Source organism: Phymastichus coffea, unplaced genomic scaffold, assembly GCF_024137745.1.
Source record: "Phymastichus coffea isolate CEN01 unplaced genomic scaffold, Cenicafe_Pcof_1.1 PCOF00039, whole genome shotgun sequence".
In the NCBI taxonomy this organism is placed as follows: domain Eukaryota; kingdom Metazoa; phylum Arthropoda; class Insecta; order Hymenoptera; family Eulophidae; genus Phymastichus; species Phymastichus coffea.
This window is the reverse complement of record NW_026706850.1, coordinates 1,010,103-1,029,950: the sequence shown is the minus strand read 5'-3', so window position 1 is coordinate 1,029,950 and position 19,848 is coordinate 1,010,103. Positions and strand designations below refer to the sequence as shown.

The 19,848-nt window shown below is 38.6% G+C and overlaps 1 protein-coding gene across 4 annotated transcripts; it reads right to left on the bottom strand.

The window, feature by feature from the left end:
• Positions 1 to 69: 69 nt before the first annotated feature.
• LOC131663933 (serine/threonine-protein kinase SIK3-like) lies at positions 70 to 12,102 on the bottom strand. Of its 4 annotated transcripts, none has more exons than XM_058934720.1 (12): positions 11,615 to 12,102; positions 10,201 to 10,497; positions 9,767 to 9,937; positions 9,566 to 9,689; positions 8,844 to 9,211; positions 8,128 to 8,446; positions 7,571 to 7,701; positions 7,359 to 7,485; positions 6,155 to 6,301; positions 3,940 to 4,164; positions 3,661 to 3,857; positions 70 to 3,515 (listed from the first exon to the last, which is right to left on the bottom strand). In XM_058934720.1, exons 1-12 carry the CDS (start codon positions 11,786 to 11,788, stop codon positions 3,018 to 3,020), a joined length of 2,778 nt encoding a protein of 925 aa, XP_058790703.1. In that variant the 5' UTR covers positions 11,789 to 12,102; the 3' UTR covers positions 70 to 3,017. The 4 variants fall into 4 exon arrangements, with proteins under 4 accessions (XP_058790703.1, XP_058790702.1, XP_058790705.1 ...); XM_058934719.1 differs by having other exon boundaries at positions 71 to 3,536; XM_058934722.1 differs by lacking the exon at positions 11,615 to 12,102 and adding an exon at positions 10,574 to 10,616 and having other exon boundaries at positions 71 to 3,536.
• Positions 12,103 to 19,848: the final 7,746 nt, after the last annotated feature.

Genomic DNA, 19,848 nt, shown 5'->3' with positions numbered 1-19,848 from the left:
CTAAACATTTATTGATCTAAAAAATATTAAAGGATTTGAAAGAAAAATGACAAAAGAATATTTCAGATAATTTGTTTATTATCTCTTTTAATCACTTGGCGTGTATTAATAACGAGTTTTTTTCTAATTTTATTTAATATATTTAAAAATCACAGTCTTAGTTGAAGAATTGACAGCAGAAAATACTATCTGTATTCTATCCTCTTCATAGTATTTTTTTTAATTTCATTAAATTTCATATTTATATTACAACATGGCTCATTACAGTCGATCATGAATCTAATTTCTGTCTAGTTTTCGTGCTTCACTTCCTATACATATACAATATACTCTATCATTTTTTTATTCGTACAGTTTGTGTGTATGCGTGTATTATTTTCTTGAATTAACTATGTACAATTTTTTTAAAGAACGCGGTTATGTGTATAATTCGTAGCCCAAAAGATACTATTATAGCTATGTAAATTATGTGTGGCTGCACGTTGCTTTCGAACGAAACTGCAAGTATATTTTTATCGTACATGTGAATGAAAGAATATCTATCCGGTACCTCGATCGATCGATAGGGGTAAGATGGCTTTACAATTTGCACACACTGACTATCTCTTTCTCACTCACTCACTCTCACTCTCTCTCTCTCTCTCTCTCTCTCTCTCTCTCTCTCTCTCTCTTTCTCTCTCTCTCTCTCTTCCCTTTCCCCTCTATATGGCATTATTCATGGTCGATAGCGGCTACGTCAATCTGATGTATAAAAAAGAGCTTCATACGATTTTTGTTCGATACAATGAAACAAATTTTTTCAATTCTGCATATAAATTTCACTAAATAGATCATATTTCCTAATTTTCTTTTAGCCTATCAAATTCTTTTTACATTTTGACTAAATCATTGTTTTTTAACAAAAATTCAATATGATACAGAGAATACAATAACGAAAAAAAATCGTAATTTCTTTGCCAATAGCTGGATGTCACGACTCTCAAGCGTTTTATCTCCTTTAATCAATTCGCATTTAGCGCAGAGCATTAAAGTTTCACTCAACACTTTCATGAGCTAGCGAGTTCGTCAAGTATCACCACAATAATATATTTACACTTAAATCTTCTATGTACAGGTAAATGACAATACGTACAATGATTCGTCAAAAGCTCATTCGTGGTCGACAATGTGAAAAAGCAACCAAGATAGGATTACCTGTAAGAACACTTTTACACGTAGCTTTTTTTTTGCTTTTTGTTATTTATATTTATGTGATTAATTGAAAGGAGATTACGCCTAAAAACACACTTAAGATCATTCGCTCGCTTGGGCAAGTGCCATTTCTTAGAACACATCTCTAATTAACATAAATTTAAAAATGAAAATAATTTCTTCATTTCAAATAATCTACGATATTTTTAAGAATCCACTGAACGTTCACGTTACAATAACGATAAAGTAATTTAATATACACCTACATCAAATAAAAATAATTTGTAATTTCAACAACTGGTACATCAATTGAATCAATTGATTAATTTTTCAACATAAAAACAATGGAAAGAAAAAATTACCGCCCTAATGCCTGCGCTTTATATATCTTTGGTTCTATATGCCAAGTCTATTTCATCTTCAGGTTTACAATATACATACAATCGATTCCATGAGCTCGCTATTTTATTTACAAGTCTCAAACGAAGACGTCCAAGCAGGTAAAAAGGGAATGCTCGTTTACGCGCTTTGGTTTTGTGTAACCCTAATTCAACTAACCAAACCAATCTTTCAATTTTATAAGTATAATTCTATATGTAAAAACTTTTCAATAACATTGAGTTTTTTTCAACTAAAGTTTTGTCATTTACCATACCGAGTAATTGAAAAAAAATTGAATATACACGTTCAATATGAAATATCCATTCAGTCGAAACTGAAAGAAGTAGCAGTGAATCTTTCATGAATTTTTGAAGACCTCAGAGTTATCTTAATTTTAATCTACAGTCTTTAAAAATTCTTGAATGCCTTTTTTTCATGTACTATATATATATATATAGAATAGAAATTGCGAAGACCTAAAACGTTCTCCAAAAAAGCAAAATATTTTTCAAAGATTAAATGTAGGTACTCGAAGTCAAACATCTCTGAATGCGCGCATTACTTAAAATTCAGCAGCAATACTGCAAATAAATGGGGCTTACGAGACAGACGTGCTCGTACGGCCGTCGTGTTTCTTTTCTTTTTTTGCTAGGAATGTAAGACTCAAAATAATAATAATAGTAATCAGAAAAGAGACGTGACGACTGTCGACGCGATAGTTTTTTTCTATATAAAATGAAATAAATTCTCTCTTACTCTCGACCTCTGCTAGAATAGTCTTTTTATAATAGTAAATTATCTAAGACCTGATCAATGCGTAATCAGTTATAACCGTTCAAATACAATCAATTTAGAATTGATGAGATCTAATGATAAATACGATGATTAAGCTAGTTAACAAACGTACCTTGAATTCATTAGTAGACAATTGTTGTAACAATTTTGTTGTTTTGCAATAAAGTAACATATATACCATCGTAACTTTAATTAGCTGGGTTTACTAAATTATTACGACGCTTAAAAATTGTACAAATTCTGAATTCTGTCGCAATAGCTTAAAACTTAAGACTTATAACTAGGCTTAAGTTTCTAATCCAATAAAGCGTACAAGATTTTTTATCGTTGAACTCTTTCTAAAAGTCGAGGGAAACCTGCTCAAAAACAATTAAACTAATAACAAACTATGCTATACGTAACAAAATACGTAATAAATTATTTTTGCTTTCAACAGTTTCGATCGATACTACAAGAAGAAATAACTAAATCCTAAAAATAAAAAAGGATCGATTTATTTTCGTCTGTAATAAATTAATTCGAGTATCATTTCCCTTCGGACTTCATCAAGAGTCTAGCGTTCAACAAACGATCGATCTAATCGGCAACAGCAGCGCAAGCATGTTCATCATCTTAAACTTGCATAAAATATCGTAAAGGGCGTCACGCCGTCAAACGGTGATGCAGGAAATGAGCTGCTGACAAAGCTGACTGTACTGTAATTGGTCCCCACTGATCCGTCTCATTTTGATACCTTTGACCTCTTTCTCCTCGCTCTCGCAGACTCGCAGCTCAATTTGCACACCACCAGGATACTCCAAATTTAATCCGTTGCCATCGACTTCTTGTCTGGAGAACACGAATCCTTTTGGAGCGTGTGCGTCGATGATTTGTATAACTCGGCCAAGTATAGCCTCGGAATTGAGCCGACTCGATTCGTCGGACAACGTCACCTCGACTTCCGTGGGTATTGCGGCTGGTCGCCCGATGCCTCGGGTTATACTTGGTCTCAGTGGATCACAAGGCTCCGAAATGATAAATGGAATTGGACTGTAATGCGATAACGTATCTTCGAGTGAATCGGGCGACGGTGATGGCGATGGCGAGCAGCCGACTAAAGTCACCTGCCCGCCCAACACGTCCGTCACCGAGATTTGTGGTGGCGGTACCTGAGTGAAAATTAAAGGGACCTATTTACATATTAGAGCGTCTAATCCGTTGAATAGATAGGGCGGGACCAGAGGTCCTTCTTTGTGCAGTAGGTTCAATAAAAATGTACGCGAGTGATGCAAGAGATGCTAATGTGAGATTTACCCGTAGTACGTCGACCGGGTGCTCCTCCTGTATCATATCGAGGGCAGGACTATTACTGGGCGAGTAGCTGACAGGCGTGGTTGCTGGTGAACGATGATGCCTCAGTGGACTCAAGTCCAGAGGCGTGGCTGGCTGCTGGGTGGGCGTACCGTGGACTATGCTACCTTGCACCGGAGCTGTGGTTAATCCACTGAGACCTGAACAAGCGCGGAATCTCATTCATTTACGTGATCGAATCGCGAGTCAGGTGAACAATTGCGGATATGTAGGACGACTTACCCTGAGTGATGGCAGCGACTCCGCGTTCGTGCACTGGCGATCCGGGAATGCTGGCAGGACTGTGCGAGGGCGAGGCGAGCCTCTGCAACTGCTGGTATTCTTGTTGAAGGGCTTGGATGCCGGGTCCTTGCTGCCCTGAGCCTTCCGAGGCGCGGCGTACAGGCGAATAACGCTCAGCTGTTGTCACGTGCACGCTCGGCTCCTTGTACGAGTCGCGTGGACCGGCTGTTGTTTTAATGAATAATTTAATTATAGCCGACTATCATTGGCACATCGATGGTTCGATGAGATATACGAAGAGTCAAAGACAAGAGAGAAGAACGATTATTTTAATGGAACCGACGTCGAAGCAGGCTACAGTTTTACTTAATCAATTGAAAATCAATTTTACCATTTTGCACTGTCAGATTGCTTTATATAGACTTGACAAGATATTCCGACAATTAATATTTATAATTTTAAAAGTTGCACGTCGAGCTTTCCATTTTGGTCTAAAGCGATTCAATTCTTATTTCTTCTCTTCTTTAGAATATGCGAACGCAATTTTCGCATTATTTCATCCCACCTACGACTAATTAATTCCGAAATTATTGTTTTTACATTTCCATCAGAATGTCGTTATTATTAAGACTGCTTGATTATGGAATATTGTCTATTTGAAAATCATTGAATATAAATCATTGAAAATTGACGTTTCACCTTTCAACAGATTGAACAGACGCACACGTAAGAACTTGTTTATTCGCATTCATTTTTTCTGTTTATCACAGTCTTTGAATTATGCAAATCACGGGGATAGACTAGCCCGTATTATTCATCACGCGAAGTCGCTTGTCATGAAAATCAACTCACACTGCAACTTTGTCATAAACTAAGATCTCTGATGCAAGAAATAAAAAGAATCTCATTTTCAAAACTTGAACCTTACATTCTTCTCTCTCTCTCTCTCTCTCTCTCTCTCTCTCTCTCTCTCTCTCTCTCTCTCTCTCTCTCTCTCTCTCTCTCTCTCTCTCTCTTCCCTCTCTCTCTCTCTCTCTCTCTCTCTCTCACTCACTGTGTCTTCTCGAGTGGAGCAAACAGGGTTAGATGTGTTTGTGTAAGAGACGGGCAATTATGGATTTTATTTAGGTAAGTTACATGTATGTCAATTATTTTAGACAGCTTTTCTGAATATACAATGCATAGACATCCAATATAGTTCATTCACCGTGTAATCCTTGAAAATTTGGCACGAGAAATTTCGACAACAACGACCGCACGACGAAGCGATTAATATTGATCCATATTTTTTTAATGACCGGAAGGCTTGTTATATTGTATACTTTTACTTTGAAAGGGAGGTAAGCATTTGCTTTTGAAACTCCTCGGCTTGACGTCACCACGTGCTTGTATACTTTGCAATCGTGACGCAAAACTTTTAACTATCCGATATATATATATACAAAAATTATCGATTGTCAAAGCTTTTTGGTCATCTTTTCACTTTCTTTTATTTCATTGCTGCTATTGTGCTCGCATTTAATTAATTTCATGGCTACCACGACAAAGAGAATGAAAAATTCAAACTTGTTCAATCAGTTAATTATGGATAGTGCACTTGCCACTGTATGTCTTTATACGATTTGATTGTTTAAAAAATTGTTCGTAAAATTTTTATACGTCATAAAGATTCAAAACAATTGTATTTTGAATTCAGTGAAATTTTATAGAGCGCTATTTTTACGGCAACTTCTGATATTTAAACGGATATACACGACACGATTATCAATATTATACAAAACAGTTCTTTTTAACACCGCGCGTGAATCCACAAGCAAATTAATGAAGATCTTCTATTACATTTAAAAAAATTAATGTCTGCAGGTACGGCATTTATAATTATTTTATTGGAAAGACGGATGCTTTTTTTGTTCTATGAAAGTTTCATACACTTACGTAGTAGTTATTCAATTATTCAACACCATATATGCGGCATATGTCAACTTTTAGTATCTTCATCAAAAATAGTAATATTTTAGAAGTATACATTAAATTCCAATTAACCAATCCACTACTCAGTAAAAAAAAAAAATAAAATGAAGCACACGAAATAACGGACAAAGAGCGCACATAGCAAGATAAATGAAAACATACAACATAAAGGGTAATAAGGAGGAGTGTGTAAGGAGATAAAAGCTGAATGAAAAAATAAAAAACAAAAAAGGGTTAAAATTACCAGTGCTAGCAGAATACATAGAGGTTTTCCTGTGATGCGGCAGTGAGTTGCCGGCGTTGGTTTTAAGGTGATTTGGCAGCAGCCTCGATGGCAGATACGATCTGTTCATCCTCTTTTCCACCTCGACGACCACCTCGGGATTCAAAACTACATGCACATCGCGCGACATTCGCGGTTTTTTTGAACGAGGAGTTGGTGGTGGTGGACACATTGTATAGGTGTTTGTATATATGTATATATGTATATATAGATATATACACACACATACACACACACATTCGAGTATTTTTTTGTTTGGTAGATGTGCAGGTGAACACAACAAAACCATGCAAAACCAAACAGAAAAGAACCAAAAAATATAGCTTCATTGACGACAATAATCTTAATAAGGAAAAAAAGGGATATTTTTCAAATTTATCAAGGGAATTCTTTCGCAGTCTGGCAATAGACAAGAATTTTATTTTTGGTTGGTTAGATATGATCCATATCGAGAGAACATTGATGCACTTCACAGTTCTATTATTACGATTACTAAATTTATAAACGTTTCTCATATTTAATGCAGCGTTCTTCATCATCTACTACAACGCACTATGCAATTGAAATTCGAAAAATTGTTACGATACCAAGAAAAGCACTGTATAATAAATTAATATAATAAAAATAATGCGTATGACGAAATCGTAAGCTGAGAAAATTCAATTGAAGCTAATTTATTCTCCAAATTCCAATACTGCACAAGATATCCCTTAATTATTATTCAATATGCCCTGGTGGAAACTTATATATAGTATTATAAGATATAATTAAGTAGCACAAATACTCCGAAAATATCTGGACGTAACAGTACTTTGAAATATTAAAAAAATAACTAAAAATACTATACAAATAGTCATAATTCTAACAAAAAATACAACTAATTAAATTTTTTTGCTATTCTACATTTCTACCAGAGCACTCCGTGCAAAAAACATACAATAACAAAAATATATAAATAAGATGTATATCGCGAACAATAAAAATGTATATTTTTCAACTAAAATACATACAACGATCCAAACGGTATACATGTATAGCATACTAATTGATCTACCAGGCCAAAAAATGAAAATACTTAGGTACGAAAAAAGATAGGAAAGAAGAATAAATCCCAGTGCTCGCATATAAGTTATAAAAAATGGAAAATAGGTATTGAATGCATTACCTGGACGTTGCATGACAGTTGTGAGGCCAGAACGACGCCTTCTGTCGCTACTAGTACTTGATGTGCTACCCTGACTACTGTCACCTCCACTCGTCCCGCTACATGGCGATAGTGCTGGACTACCAGGCTGTTGAAAGACATTTTAAAATAAAGTTTATTCAATCACACATTGTCCGTCACTGTGAAAAGCAAATAAGAAATTATTATCATACAGGTTGCAAATGTTCTCTGCTACCAGGTTGACTCCAACTGCCCTCTTCCCCACTACTATTACTATGTTGCTGTTGATAAAATACATGAAGATTTGCTCCACCATCCGAAGCTCTTCTTCCGAAACTGCTTGCTAAAAATGAAAAAGAAAAGGTGATAATGAATAGTCAATAGTCGTATTTTTTATTATCAAACTAAATAGTTAACATCGTAAATAATAGCTCTTGAAAGGTACAAATTTGTATTCAATTTACAGCAGAGTATATACGAATTTTAAATTACAAAGCACGAAGCATAAGGTTTATCTTTTATTGATTACGATTGTGAAACTATATAACTTATTTGATATTCAAAGAATTTCAACAGCCTTCTCTTTTTCCCCGTTTTAATTTAAACAGCTAAATAAAGTTGTAGAAGATCAAATAAACACGATGAATGCTTACATATAAACTAATTAAATATTTGGCCGTTATTAATGTATTAAGCACATTAAAAAATAAATTGTTTAGTTCTTCAAATATTAGAAAATTCACTGATTTATGTAAAAGAAAGTACTCACTAGCTCCCATAGCGGAGGGTGGCTTGAGCAGATGTTGATCCTTGATTTGAAAGTTCTGCGGGGGTTGATTTTGGACATACGGCGAGTTGAGCGCGAGATTCGTTTGTGGCAATACCTGTATCTCGACATTTAGATGGTGATTTGGCAGCATATGTAATGGTGGGCGACCTACGTGATCCACGTAAGGATATACGACTGTAGGTTGATGTGCTGTATCTCCTGGACCAACTGTGTGACGACGTGTCGCGTGGTATGGTGTACCTACTGGTAATTGCAAACCACTGCGTTCCTCCATCTCGGCACTTTCCACTTCGTCGAACTGCAATTTAAAGTTTCGAGATTAGATTTTCTATAGATTTTTCAATCACGTATATTATTTGATTTGAAATTGAAACTAGTGTATAATTTACCTACTACAAATTTACGAAATAAATTAATAAAATGTTTCTTTGCAACACAATTTTAATATTACAGTTCACCCATAACGCTTACCAAATACTTTCGCGCTTGTTTAACAAGAAAATATCAAAATACTTCACACTGTAGTAAATAACAAATAACACTAAATTATATTGTATCCAAGGCGAACGTTTGAAAAAAGACTATGGTCTAGCATCGCGCGAGTGTGATGTACTGCATAGCTTATATCTTTTGCAAAATAGCGCAATCAAATAATAGTCACATTAGCAATGTTAAATACAAAAGAGCGTGATTACCTTTTCCAGCTGATGAGCGTCATCGGATACGTAGCCGCCGGCCGGTAGAGTTTGTATGCTGGGCACACTCGTAACAGCAGCGTTCTCCAATTGGTCGACAAGTAAATTGTAAATTGCCGAGACGTGATTGAAGGCGTTGCCCTGGACTGCTTGCAGCAACGTATCCAAATCCAAGCCTGGCAGCGTTAACATACTCTCGATGACCATTTGATTAAGAGGCGGTGATGATTGCTGTTGCTGCTCAACTTCTGGTTTATCGTCGATTGTGCGACCATCGCCACCCATCCACGGATGTGCCAATATCTGGGGGATGGTAAAACGACGCTCTGGCTCGACTACTAGCATGTGCCTTATCAGCTTCTCGCACTCTGCAAGGGAGACAGCAAAAGAGGGATTATTTGATAAGTGCGGCTGATTGTGTAAAATGCGTTGTCGGTGTATGTTGTAATGCTCGCTCTCTTTCGCATGAACTTTTACTGATAGCAAATACTGAAGCGCTATAAGTATACATTTTATATACTTTTTTTTCACTTCGGCTTTAGTTTTATAGTTCTGTTTTTCTGGCTTTGTATTGTTTTTAACACATGAATAAATACGAAATACTTCAAACTGGGTGCGAATGACAACGATCTTTCTAAATTATTAAAAATATGGAAGTTTCTTAATGTCAAGCAGAACTGCTTACTATGTGAATATTAATTGAAAAAGTAAAAATAAATTACCTCCAGTCATGAAAAAAGGTATCCTAAATTTTCCTGACACAACAACTGCTCTCAATGTATTCATTGTAGGCCCATCAAATGGCAAAACTCCACAGACTAATACATATAATACAACTCCCAAGCTCTGTAAAGTGTGCAGGTCATGTTAATAAAATAAACAAAATATGCAATATATTTTTTAAATGTAACGAATTTCCTTACCCAAATGTCAGCTCGTGGGCCATCATAATTGTCTCCCTTAAAGAGTTCTGGTGCTGCATAAGGCGGTGAACCACAGAAAGTTGTAAGAGTAACACCTGGTGTATACTCGTTGCTGAATCCAAAATCAGCTAGTTTTATATTATTGTCAGCATCCAGCAACAAATTCTCAGCCTGAAAAATTGATTAATTATTATTATACCTATTCAAAACATAATTATTGTAATACAATATATAGAAGTCAATTAAGGAAAAGTGTTCACAATAAGTTAGCAGTTTAATTACATACAAGATAACTGATCATTTGTAAAAATATTCCATTTATTAATGGAAAGTTTTCTAAAAACTATAGATAAATGTTTCAGGATGCAATAAAGAATTTAAGACAAGAGTAAGTAACCCTGATTTTTCAGTTAATCAAAATGATTTTAATTTACCTTGAGATCTCGATGAACAACTCTTTGTTGATGCAAGTAACGAACAGCTTCAACAATTTGACGGAATACTCTTCTAGCTTCATGCTCTGCCATTCTCCCATTTCTTACAAGATGATCAAATATTTCACCAGAAGCTGCGTATTCAGTTACTAAATATATCATTTTTTCCGTTTCCATCACTTGATAAAGTCTAATTATGTGTGGATGTCTCAGTCTCTTCATTATATGCACTTCACGAAATATTTTTGCTAGATTTTCTTCGCTTAACTTAGTCTTGTCAATGATTTTGATAGCCACCTATAATTACATGACATTTCCAATTGTAATCACATGTAAACTATTAATTTGTTTTATTAAATCACACATTCTTTACATTATTTCGTTATTGACATTTATTTCATCATTTTTCACCAGGCCAATTGTTTGTAACTAAAAAAAGGATATATCCTTATCTTAATTTGATAAAACAGATGTGTATTATCTGTTGATATAACATAAGAACTTGATTGTATGGTTATAATAAACTATTTTACAATTTAGCCAAATCACTTTTGCAGGTTTATGTGTGTATTTTTTTCAAGGTTTATCCTATTTATTTGAAACATTTTCGAGGAAAAACGCCTCCAATGATTATTGTTATTGGAAACGTTCAAAGACTTCTATTTAGCAATTACGCTTGCCCTCGTCTATTTGCAACCTGAGCAAATAAATACACATACACATATATTATATGGAGCAAATTGTAAGAGCAAACAAAAATATTTTCTAATGATTCGCTATCCAAAAACAACCTCGCGCGTAAAATTTTCGTATTTTTCTAGAACTGTATTTTCATTCGTACTAACCTACGATACAACAATCTCAGACGTATTTGAAAAAGTATCAAAAAAAGCTAAAGAGGTCGCGGGAAAAAGAGGCAATGGAAAAGCAGTGAGAGAGCGCGCACCAGCGTACACCGTGTGTTAAAAAGTGAAAAAATAAATAGTCGCGTGTGCGCCGCAGTTCGAGCTAAGAGAGAGGGGGGGGAGCGTGCGAGCTACATCACGGCCCTTTAAACGTCACATACACGCGTATGCCAACTATGAGCGAGCGAGAGAGATAGAGATAGATAGAGATAGGAGAGAGAGAGAAAAAGAAATCTACAACTAGATCTCGTGACGCAAACATCATGCGCCAAATGTGCGTGTGCGGCGATTTCTCTCCCATTCATCCGCGAGAGCGCTCGATTATATGCTCTTATCACTAGACAGCTAAAATGTCTGTTTTTTCTCTTTTTTCTCTAGTTTTATCTGCACGTTTTGCACGAATACGCACACGAATATGTAGAGACGATACACGGTGAATGCACACACACATACTACGTATTCATACACGCATATCGAGGGAGAGTCGGTGAAAGAGAGAGCATTGTCACCTTGGATTTGGTGACGACGTGGGTGGCCATCTTGACGACGGCGAAGTTGCCCTTGCCGATGGTCTTCTCGAGTTCGTAGTAACCTACGCGGATGAGCTTGTTAACGGTGCTGTTGGGCGGGTGGCCTTGTACCGTCGTCGTCGTCGGTGGCCCCGCCACACCGCTGCCTGCCATAGCTAGTACACCTCGTCGTCGTCTTTATTGCCACCGCCACCGCGTGCAATATATAAACGGCACTGCGGCAACGTCTGTGTATAAAAAAAATCCAACCACGATCAACACACTCACTCACACAACACCTCTCTTCTTTTTCGAAATTGCTCTAAATGCGTGTCTATCACAAGTGCACGCACGGATTGAGTAGAGACCGAGACAACGGTAGCAGCACGATTAGAGACGACGACGACGACGATCAGACAATCGCGCGAGAGCAGCGCGAGAGAGGGCCTGCCGTCCTCTCCCTCGGCTCAGACGTCTACTACTGCCAATCGTGGATTCTCTCGTCGGATCGGAGCGACAGTGCCGCGGCAAGGCAATCGTGATTCGCGCCGCACAACACATCTTTTTGCCCAGCTGACTGTAATGATACCGTAGTGTAACGTGACGTACATTTAGTTTACTAAGTGCTTTTTAAAACCAAGAGGGGTGTGTGTGTGTGTGTGTGCATTTCATTTTCATTTTTTTAATCTGCTTTCACCAGTTCCGACAATTTTTAAGTTTTCTTTTACATAGTTTTAGATTATTGATCAAAGATAAGAAAGATAATTGGTTTGCACTAAAAACGTGCTCTTATATTGGGTGAAATTTTGCTTATAGAATATTGATATTATTAGTTTACATAATTTACAGTGTTACTTTTCATATCTTGACGATGTTTGTTGATAATTTGAAATGACACTTCAATTTTCATAACAGAAACATAGTGTCACATTCCTTTCCTATCCTATCTTAAAAAAATGATGTGTTTAAATATATCAATCAGCGCATTGTGATCGATTGGTTGATGCTATACAATGTACGAAATTTTGAATTTTCGTATACTTTGAAATATTTTTATTATATTTTTAGGAGTGTGAGATTTATATTTCAGCAGTAAATTCAATTTATGAATAATTAGTATGGATAATAATCTGCAAGAATGGAAATATGTGGTTAATAAATCGTTTTCTGAGCATAAGATGTTATATTTTGAAATTATCATTACAAATCGTTAATTTTATAACATCTGTAATATTCAAATTAATATTATCTTACAATTTAATTGAAAAAGAGAAAGTGAATAAAAAAATAAGGAAAAAAACGTTTTTATCTTGTATACATTATAAATTAAGAAGTACGCGAGCAACAGAAACTAATTATTAGAATAGTAATACCGTCAAACTTGAAGAAAATTCACGGGCATTTTCATAGAGACAACAAAAAACACACGATGTTAAGCGTATTATTCAAACTAATATACGATGGGAGCCATAATCACTACGCTTAAGTATGCAAAGTTTAATGTTGTATAATAGCATGACAGCTTATCGATCGTAAGTTGAATTAATCTTTTGGATAATTTATCTCGAAATGAGTAAAATTTTAGTTTTTTTGTGAAAGAATAGGTGAAAGTTCTATTTTTATTCATTAATGAATATTGATGTATATATGTAGTCTACTTTGAACAGTATGATTTATTCATGCTTATTAGAACCTCCAAGTTGGCATGTAAAAGGTTCCAATAATGTAATAAATAACAGAAAATCAAAAGAAAGAGCGGACGAAGCGCACTAAAGAACACTATAGTGTTATAACAAGAGAGTTTGTAAGTATTGTAATGATTTTTTTTCTCTTTGTCTTTATTAAAAAACTACTAAAACTTCAATGCAGTATTTCAGTATTGAAAATTTAACGATAATATATTTGGAACAAGATTTCAGAAATAAAACGACAAGAATTAGAAATGCAATTGATAAATACTACATTTTGAAATATATATGATACATCTTAACTAAGCATACCTGAATATTCACTTTAACATTATTTCATAAGAATGATGTATTTTGATCGTTCGAAGTTATTTTAGCAACATATTCGGCAAATGGTTTTTACTAGACAAATCATTCTCCAAACTTGCTAGAACTTATAGTTAAAGCTCCCAATCTCACGTAGATTAACAATTATGACAGACTGGCAAGGTTGACTTTTCTATAAAAATTTTTACGCAATTCCACCACCAGTGCGTTAGCTGTCTTATCACTCCACTGTTGTACATAAATACTTATTTCTTTTTTTTTTAATAGTTATAAAAATCTAATATTACGAAATACAGAGGCATTCATCCATTCATTTTTAATTTAAATAATGAACATTTTAGACGACATACTGCAACTTTTATCGTAATTAGTCAATATAATTAGCTTGTAGATATATAGGAAAATGCGACAATAATTGACTATAAACTTTTGTCGTGATAACAATTGAAAAAATTTAAAAGGTTTAAAAATGTAAAATAATTGATTCTCAGCTGCGCCTATAGCTTAATGGGAAAACGTCATCACAAATTTCACAAACTGCGGACCAAGGTTTTGTCCAGCATTGATAAGTTGTATAAAGAAAAAAGAGAATAAGAAAATGAGAAAAACATGACCGGTCACACTGTAATCTATATCGAGAGTGCTCCGAACTGAGACTTTATTTCAAGTGTCCTAAGTTATATATAATACCTATATACTTTCATACATACATACATACATACATACATACATACATACATAACTCCGCCACCGCCGGTCCCAAGCCCGGGACCCTGCTACTCAAGATGCAGGGAAGGAGGAGGGGGAGGAGTATCAACCTCGTTAAAAAACCAAGGCTCATCTGGCCCGGATGATAGCACCTTGTTAAAGGGTCCCCGTTCAGGGTAACGGACCCCCAAGCTGAAGGTGTGAAGCGACCCGTGCCGATGTAGCCTTGTTGGCTCTCGGGGGTAACAGAGAGTCTCAAACGGAGCCTTGGGAGCACCTGGCGAAACTCCCTCGTAACTAGCCTTGTCCCACGCATGCGGGGCTCTGCGTGGGATCGACGACATCTTCCCTAGCTGCTCGTGGGATCAGAATGGATACAAAAGAAAAACAAACAACAAAAGAAGACGTGGAACGGACAAAAGAAGGGGACGATGGCCAGCAATGTGCAGACTCGATGGTGAGCTTGTGGAAGCAGCTAATAGAGGGCGACAACCGAGAGCAAGAGCTCTTAAATGCGCTGGAGCACAGGATGCTTGCTATCGAGAAGGTGATAGTGCCTGCTAAAAACATTCACAAGAATGTGAAGAGCGATCACGAAGCGGCCATGTCGTACCTTAGGCGACTGCAGAAAGTGCGGCAAAAAAATTCAGAGGCAAAGAAGGTATTCGAAGATAGATTAGAGGATACGCTGAGACAGACAACAAATGAGGATGAAGATAGGAATAAAAAGAGACCTGCAAATAGTCCTCCTGTTGAATGTAGGGCCGCCAAGGTGAGTGCCACAGAGGGTCGTATGGCTGTTAGCCGGATCGAAGGCTACAAAGATATACCAGCAGATCAGGCTAGCCGGAAAATCAGAGCGGTAAGAAGGCAATCCCAGAGCAACCGCGAGGAGACGGAAGAAATACCGCAAGGACGTGCTGAAGAAGACTGGCAAGTGGCTCGAAGGCAGAAAAAGCCTAAGAAGAAAGAAGAAAGACGTCAAGAAGGCAGAGGAGAACCAACTCTTAGAAAAGTTCCGCCAAGGAAAAACCTTCCAAGGTCAAGGCCGGAAGCAGTGCTGATAAGAGCAAATGGAGAAAATAAAATCTCTTATTCGGATATGCTGAAGGAAGTTAAAAAAAAGGTTAGCACCGAACAGGTGGGGTCCCAGGTTGGTAAGGTGCGGGAAACAAAGGATGGCAACCTATTGCTAGAGTTGATAAAAGGCTCCAAACTCGAGGACATCAGTGTGGCGATACGCTCGGCTGTCGGTGACCAGTTGAGTGTAAGAGCTTTGGTCCCGACAGTGACGATGGAGCTACGAGATCTGGAAGATGGGATCACAAAAGAGGAGGTCAAACAAGCCCTGTCAACAGCCCTAGAAGGATCTGACCCTGACCAAATCGAGATAAAAGTACTCCGAACAGGACCGAGAGGTACCCAAGTGGCACTCGTGAAAGCGCCAAGAGACCTGGCGTCAGAAAAGATCCTGAAACCGGGAAAAGTTAGGGTAGGATGGGTCTACGCTCGCGCGCGTGAAAACAAGATGGTAACCAGATGTTACAAGTGCCTAGAATACGGACACATTGCGGCTGAGTGCACAAAGAAGATTCAGGGAAAGCTATGCTATAGATGTGGGGAACCAGGACACTTAGCGGCAGGATGCGAAAAATCGTATAAGTGCCTAGCCTGTGAAGCGGAAGGTAAACCACACAATCATAGGACGGGTGATACAATGTGCGCTGCATTGAAGGAAGCAAGGGAGAAGCTAGATCCGAAACATGGAAATGGCCGAGCTTCTTAACACAAACATCCTGCAGATAAACCTCAACCGGTCCCGGGCAGCTCAAAATCTTGCCTTACAGACCGCGAGAGAAAGAGAGGCAGGAATCCTCATCATCTCAGAGCAGAATTACGACATGCAAGACGTGATGTGGTTTCGGGACGCTAGAGGAAACGCGGCAATATTCGCATGGAAAATTGAGAACCAAGACACAAGAGTGCTGGCAGCTGGAAACGGATTTGTAGGTGTGGCGATAGGACAGCTGGCCATATACAGCTGCTACTTTTCTCCAAACGCCACAGATGTCATAGTGGAGCAAGATATAAACGCGCTATTGCAAGAAATCAGCAAATGGAAAGGCCCACTTATAGCGGCAGGGGACTTCAACGCCAAAGCAAGGGCTTGGACGGGAGGGCCCCAAGACCATAGAGGCAACCTGTTAGAGGAAATGATGGCAACACTCAATCTCACGGTGATAAATACACCAGGGGTCCACACCTTCGAAAGAGGATGCTCCAGGTCGGTCTTGGACCTCACTTTTGCCTCGACGATAGCGACAAAAGTCATCACATCGTGGGAGGTGCTAGAAGAGGAGCCATTAAGCGATCATCGATATATATTGGTCAAAATTACAGGATGTTCACGGAAGCAGTACAAAACGAGAGGAGGATGGAGTCTAACAAAAATAGATAAGGAAATCTTCGGGCAGAAAATTAGCATAATAGCTAGCATGGAGGGATGTACAGCGGAAGAGGCAGCAGAAAGACTTATGCAGGACATCACGGACGCATGTAACGCGTCCATGCCGCGCAGACCAGCACAATACCATAGGAAACCGGCTTACTGGTGGAGTGAAGAGTTGGCGGAGCTGAGGAAAGAATGCAATAAATGCAGACGCAAGTATCAGCGAGCGAGAAGAGCGAACCGGCCAAATATGTCAGAATACCAGCAGGACTATAAACAAGCCAGAAGAACTCTGCGAATTGCAATCATCTCGAGCAAGAATAAATGTTGGAAGGATTTAATAGAGACGATAAATCGTGACCCTTGGGGATTACCGTATAAGATAGTGATGAGAAAGCTACGAAAGACATTCGGGACGAACGTTCCAAACGATGAACCGAGCCTGCGTCGAATAGTTAAAGTATTATTCCCTGCAGGCGAAGTTCGGACGAGCTTTCCAAAAGAAGCAAGTGGTTCACCGGGAGAACCATTTACCCTACAGGAACTGACGAACGCAGCCAAAAGATTAAATGCTGGAAAAAGCCCAGGATTAGACGATATTCCAAACGAGGTTTTGCGATTGATAGTTCTCAGGAACCCTCAGATGCTGCTAAATGTTTTTAACAAATGTCTAGCTGAAGGAATCTTCCCAACCAGGTGGAAGAGACAAAAGCTGGTACTGATACCGAAGGGGGAAACAAGCTCTGCCGCGGATCCTTCAACGTACAGACCATTGGGAATGATAGATACAACGGGGAAGCTGCTCGAAAGACTCATTCTCAACAGAATGGAGATATGGATCGCAGGAGAAGAAAGCGAGGGGATTTCTCCAAACCAGTTCGGATTTCGGAAGGGAGTGTCTACCCACCATGCACTACAGAAAGTACAGGATCGGGTATCAGAAGCCCTCTACAAATTGCCAGATCGAGGGGGGTACTGTGCTATAATAGCCCTGGACGTCAAGAATGCGTTTAACTCTGCTAGCTGGGAGCGAATATACCAATCTCTCGAAAAAGAGAAAAAGATGCCGTATTATATGCTGAAGATGTTGGATAGTTACCTGAAGGATAGAACACTAGTTATAATTGCCGAAAACGGCAGAATAACTATCGACCTGACAGCGGGAGTGCCGCAGGGATCAATAAAGGGACCCTTCCTGTGGATCTGTATGTACGACGGATTGCTGAGACTGAAACTACCTAATGGAGCATCGTTAGTTGGGTTTGCTGATGACTTGGCATTGTTGGTGGTAGCAGAAATGGTAGAGCAGGTGGAGGCCATTGCAAATGAAGCCCTGGAGCTGATCGCTGAGTGGCTAGCTAGCAGGCTGTTACAGCTAACGGTTCGGAAATGTGAAGCTATCTTAGTGACGCGGAGAAGAAAGTTCAACCCTCCCCAGTTTATAATAAATGGAGAAATTATTCCTTTAAAGAGTGAAATAAAATACCTAGGAGTATGGCTAGATAACAAGTGGTCTTTTAAACACCATGTCAAGCAGGCAGCAACGAAAGCATCGATGGCTTGCACATCACTTATGAGGATCATGCCTAATATAGGAGGCCCATGGCCAACACGTAGAAAATTACTGTCAACAGTGGTGGACTCCATCCAACTGTATGGCGCCTCTACGTGGGCAGCACGGGCCTTGCCAGCGGATGTAGACAGACATATGGGATCGGTTCAGCGTAAGACGAACCTACGCATTATCAGCGCATGGCGGTCGGTCTCAAGGGACGCAGCGAATGTATTGGCAGGAGTACCTCCAGTGAGACTGTTAGCCATAGAAAGAGAAGAGATCTGGAAGAGCGAAGAGGAACAACGGCAGCGACAAGGAGACCTCTCTGAGGAAGAGAGGAATCGTATACGAAGAGAAGCGCGAGAAACACTTTTGATAAGATGGCAACAGAATTGGGAGGCAACAAAAGACGGAAGATGGACCTACGAGCTCATTCCAAGACTAAGAGAATGGGTACTCAGAGGACACGGAGTGGTTGACTATTACCTCACCCAGGCACTGAGTGGACATGGATCCTTGGAGTCTACCGGGCCAAGAGAGGGTTTCGTCTAGACAGCAAATGTGCTTTTTGCGGAGTAGAGAAGGACGACGCAGAGCACACACTATTTGAGTGCCCTGCAAACGAACCTGAGAGACAAAGACTGATAGTAGAACTAGGATTGACTCGGATAACGAAGGACAACCTGATACTGACCATGTTGACGACGCGAGAGAGATGGGACCATATAGCTACCTTTATTAGGGGAGCTATGAAGACCAAAGAAGAAAAGGAGAGAGAAACGCGAGGAAGAGACTGAAGAGATTACAAGACTGATGGGCTGAGAATCACAGCAAACGAAGAGGGATCCTTCGGAATCAGAACAGGCCCCACCGAAGTAATACTGAAAAGGAGTACCGGTGGGTGCTAGAAGTCGACAGGGGAATTTCGTGTTGCGGCTATGCGTTATAACATGGCCGTAGGACGAAGGGTTTTTAGTCGGTATACCACATATTGGAGACTCCGACACAAGACGGCACATTGGTGCCGAGGTCGTTTCGACGGCTTCGTCAACAATGGCCGTCTGGTCATTAAAAGATTTTTACCCAACCCCTTATAAAAAAAAAAAAAAACATACATACGTACATACGTACATACGTACATACGTACATACGTACATACGTACATACGTACATACGTACATATACATGTAGCAGCCATCCGTCGTATAGCTTAAAATCCTCACGTGCGTGCGGCACTCACGCTTCTTTGACGTCATCAGGCGGACGTCGCTTCACTATACATCAACATCATACATATATCCATCAAAAGATATTATAAAAACAGAAAAATGGATACAATGGTCATTTTAGAAGTATCACCCTTTAAAAACGAATGATCTTATTGAAAATACGACGTACACACGTCATAGTCGCGCAACAATAAAAAAGAAAAAAGACATCTATTTCCATCGCCTAATTCTCTTCAGATTACAGATAAAAAAAACAACACGACTGCACGTTTTGTTGA